The sequence below is a fragment of the Labeo rohita genome, chromosome 4 (assembly GCF_022985175.1).
Source record: "Labeo rohita strain BAU-BD-2019 chromosome 4, IGBB_LRoh.1.0, whole genome shotgun sequence".
Lineage (NCBI taxonomy): Eukaryota > Metazoa > Chordata > Actinopteri > Cypriniformes > Cyprinidae > Labeo > Labeo rohita.
The window spans coordinates 18,494,549-18,498,844 of NC_066872.1; the positions used below are offsets into that span (position 1 = coordinate 18,494,549).

Consider the following 4,296-nt stretch of genomic DNA (forward strand, 5'->3'; position numbering starts at 1 on the left):
ATCAACTTCAAATGTTAAGTTGTACTGAGTGAAAATGTAGATATGTGAGTTGACTAAACCAAAAATTTGGTTTGTTAAACTTAAAAGCTGGGCTTGTTATCCAGCTGCCTTAACATTTTAAGTTGAATGAACTCAAATTTCTAAGTTGTCACTTAGTACAACTTAACATTATTTTCAAGTTGACTAAACTTTAAGCTGACTGAACTGAAAATTTTAAGGCAGCCAGGTAACAAATTATTTTAAGTTGACTCAACAAATTGTTTTTTACAGCGTAGATAAAGCTTTTGCACGGATGACACCATATATCAAAAGACAACATAAACAGCAGTAGCATTTTCAAATAACACATCTAAAAAAAAATATGAAACAACTACAAAAAAAACAAACAAAAAAAAAACACCTTTCTGAAACATCCTGTAAGAGCCGTGCTTACATAGGTTCTGCTTGATCCTCTTCCATTATATTCTCTGGGTCTGACTAGGGCTTAAACGGATAGGGCAATATTGACGCAATTATTTACAATACACCGCAACTTTTCTAACAATATGAACACGATACAGTGCACCCTATAAACACAATCAAGCCTTCAAACAACCCCTTTAAAGTTGTTGAAGTTAACTTTAATGCTTTTGCAGACTTTTTAAGGACTCTTGTGTACTATACTTTCTCCAGAGTGAATACACAGGTGAATTCTCACTCAAAATTTCTGGCAAGAACAAGTTTACAAAATAACTCATAATGCATAAAAATAATGCATAAAAAAGGCCTCTCTCTGGTGACTGTCATAAAGGGTACTTCTCTCAAGTGTGAGCTCTCATGTGAGTCGTGAGGTTTGCTTTTTTAATGAAAGTCTTTCCACAGTCATTACACATTAAAGGTTCCTGTCCGATGTGAGTCCTTACATGCCTCTTAAGTTGATTCCTGTTTGTGAAACTCAGTCCACACTGATGGCAGATAAAACAGCTCTCTCTTAAGTGAATCTTCATGTGGTTTTTAAAGGTTTCTTTATACGGGAAACATTTTCCACACTGATCACATGTGTAAGGCTTCTCTCCAGTGTGAATTCTCATGTGAATATTTAGTGTTCCTTTTTGATTGCAGGTTTTTCCACACAGTTTGCAGGTGTAAGGTTTCTCTCCAGTGTGAATTCTCAAGTGACTCTTGAGAATATCTGTTCGTAAGAAGCTCCTTCCACAATACTGGCATGTGTGAGGCTTCTCTCCAGTGTGAACTCTCATGTGAATCTTTAGTGTTCCTTTTTGATTGTAGGTTTTTCCACACTGATCACACGTGTAAGGTTTCTCTCCAGTGTGAATTCTCATGTGCACTTTAAGGTTTCCGTGTTTACTAAAACTCTTTCCACAGTGTTGGCAGATGAAATGACTTGTAGTTCCAGTCTTCTGAGCTCTTTTTTGAGAGGAAGTGTTTTCAATCTGTAAAAAATGCCAAGATTTTTCTCCAGTTATGAAATCGTTATGTTTCATATCTTTCTCTTCCATTTCATTCAGATCTCGACTCTCCTCTTTCACTGCCATCAGGTCTAAGGTGGAAAGACAAATACATGTTAAACCCAGTTTAACAGCACAGCACTTGGAATCCATTATGGAAAATTATTGTTTACAAAATTATTGTTTACATTTTGTCCTTATGAGTTTGTGTTATGCACCATTATTTAGGCATTTAAGCAAGCTTGGATTGAACACTAAATACACAAGCAAGAATTATGACAAAGCATAATGATTGTGTAAAAATGTCAAGGTAGCTTTAAGTATTATGCAATTACATTTTAAAATAACTATAATACACTGGAGCTGTGTGTGGTGTTATTTGAATTACTCTCATAATTCATTCTCTGTGTATGTGCTGCTTATTTAGCTATAAGTAACAAACATTGCTTACTCACGGGATCATACATGAGCTAGTCTCAGTCTGTCTGAAAAAAAAAAAACGTTACTAAAGATTCACTGAGAGTTTGTTCCTCACATTTACATTGTGGGTCTTTATATGAAAAAGATGCCACACATGTGCAGAAGATCAAAGTCACAACAGATGTTTTCTTTGGTGCACAATTTGTGTCTTTGATTTGAATCTATAATGCATTATTATAAAGTTACTGGACATATTATCTGCTCTCTAAAGCCCTTTAAATGAAGAACAAATGTAGGCAGCATGCACTAACTATAGTAAACTGTGTCAGCTGGAGAAATGTTTTATATTATTAGCAGACTGATGTTTCTTAAGCTCTGAATATTGTTCACATCCAAGTTTTCATCTGCCTGGAAACAAAATCACATTCACAAGATACTAGTACAGTGAGCGCTTTTGAGAATGAGGGGTAAAAAAAAAAAAAAAATACTACACTCTTATGACATTTAAAAATATATATATAATTCATGTCTGTAGAGCTGGACATTTTAATAAGGATCAGATGAGTGAGTTCAGCTTTGAGAATGAAAACCAACCTGTTTGTTCATCAGTGTCTTCATGTTTGACTCTGAATGTTTCTTCAATCCTCATGTCTTCACTCTCCTTTTTATTAATCATCTTTGTTTGTTCCTCAGTATCTTCATGTTTGACACCAAATGTTTCTTCAATCTTCATGTCTTCACTCTCCTCTTTAATAAACACCATCTTTTTAATAGTGTGTCACATGGATCTCAGTTGATTTTCAGGAGTTTTTCTGTGTGTGGACACTTTGTCCTGTTTAAGAATAGAATAATTAACAATAAATGAACTGTAAAACAATTCAAATTAAATCTCTGGCTGCATCCAGTTCATTATTCAGTGCACTGTTAAGGGTCAGAGTGATAGTTAATAGCCATAAATCTCCTGATTATGCATAAAAAATAAAAATAAAGGAGGATAAAAATGACACATTACATAGAAGATTGACACTTACATTAAGATTAATTATTTAATTATATTAGTATTTACAGAACAGCATGTTATATTTAATATATTAAACGTTAATGATTTTTGTTCGTTATTCTCGTTGCATTTACACTGTTTTGTGCAGCAGTGTGTCGTTACGGTGTGATGAATCGAAAGAGTGAATCATTCTGTGAATCAACTGATTCAATCGGAATTTCGAAAAGATCCGTTTCTCCATCACTACTCGCCAGTGACTGAACTCGTGTTTATGATCAACTGAGTAATGAGACGCGCCGTTTCTGTTTCTCATGTGTTGGAGCGCTTCATTCACACAAAATAACCTTAATTAATGTCACTAGATAAATAATGACAGTTCACAATTTCATATACAAACCTCTAAACGACTTACTGTGATTGAACACTTAAAATTGCTTAAAACATCACCTTTCTTTAGCCGAATCACAGACAGGAGCACAGCGCAGCCATATGACGTCATATCACCAGGCCAAATTAAAAGTCTTGTTCGCTAAAGCATTGAATTTAAAACTCTTATTTCTAAATGTAAGCAACTGTTAAAGTGCTTTTAATTTATGATAAACAACACATCATTTATAATCGTCTCAATCAAGGATAAAATTCAAGTATATTTTAATGAATTTACAGGACTATAAAGACAATACATTTCAGCTTTATTTATTATAAAGGTCCATGACTGTAAAGAATTACATTGACAGTGGATTTAAAACTGTTTGTTTTGACTGTCTGAATTGAAATCTTTAATTAAAATGGTTTTTATACATATACATTTTTATACATAAATGTTAATAATATTTTATTTACATTTCCCCACATTAAAACAATCATCAGAACTATAACACTCATTATCAGAGAGATCAGGGAAAGATCAACTCAAGTGTTGATTAGCATTAACAATGACACAAATATAAAACAAATGAAGTAGAAGCACAAGAGCATCACAGACAAAGATGACAGTCTCACTTTACATTTATATTCACACCTAAAGCAAAACAGATTCATTTAGAATTTAACATTTATCCTTCTGCTGAATTTCATAGGCTACAGTTTAATTTTGACCAATATAATTGTGGCTTTTGCAGTAATAATATTGAAATAACATTAATAAATAATAAATAAACAATCATTCATTTGGCAAGGAGGAGTTTGACTGCATTAACAAATTTCTTGATGTACCTGTGTTAGAAAGTAAATATTTATTATTCATAAGTATTTTGGAAAATACAAATCATGATTATATAAATTATTTTAATTATTCCAAGATTCTTTACACATAAAGGTAAATCTATGTATTTATTTATACCCAAACTCAGTTAACTGGAGATACATATTAGTTCATTAATATTTATGAAAAAGAAGAATGAAAGTTGTAAGTTGAAAGAGTATTTG

General features: G+C 32.6%; 1 protein-coding gene across 2 annotated transcripts; it reads right to left on the reverse strand.

Annotated features, from left to right (window-relative positions):
• Window positions 1-604: 604 nt before the first annotated feature.
• On the reverse strand, window positions 605-3,366 carry LOC127164235 (gastrula zinc finger protein XlCGF49.1). Of its 2 annotated transcripts, XM_051108052.1 has the most exons (3): window positions 3,316-3,366; window positions 2,463-2,700; window positions 605-1,540 (listed from the first exon to the last, which is right to left on the reverse strand). In XM_051108052.1, the coding sequence occupies exons 2-3, from the start codon at window positions 2,629-2,631 to the stop codon at window positions 801-803; spliced, it is 909 nt and encodes a 302-aa protein (XP_050964009.1). In that variant the 5' UTR covers window positions 2,632-2,700; window positions 3,316-3,366; the 3' UTR covers window positions 605-800. The 2 variants fall into 2 exon arrangements, with proteins under 2 accessions (XP_050964009.1, XP_050964010.1); XM_051108053.1 differs by lacking the exons at window positions 2,463-2,700; window positions 3,316-3,366 and adding an exon at window positions 1,904-1,928.
• Between the last annotated feature and the right edge of the window lie 930 nt (window positions 3,367-4,296).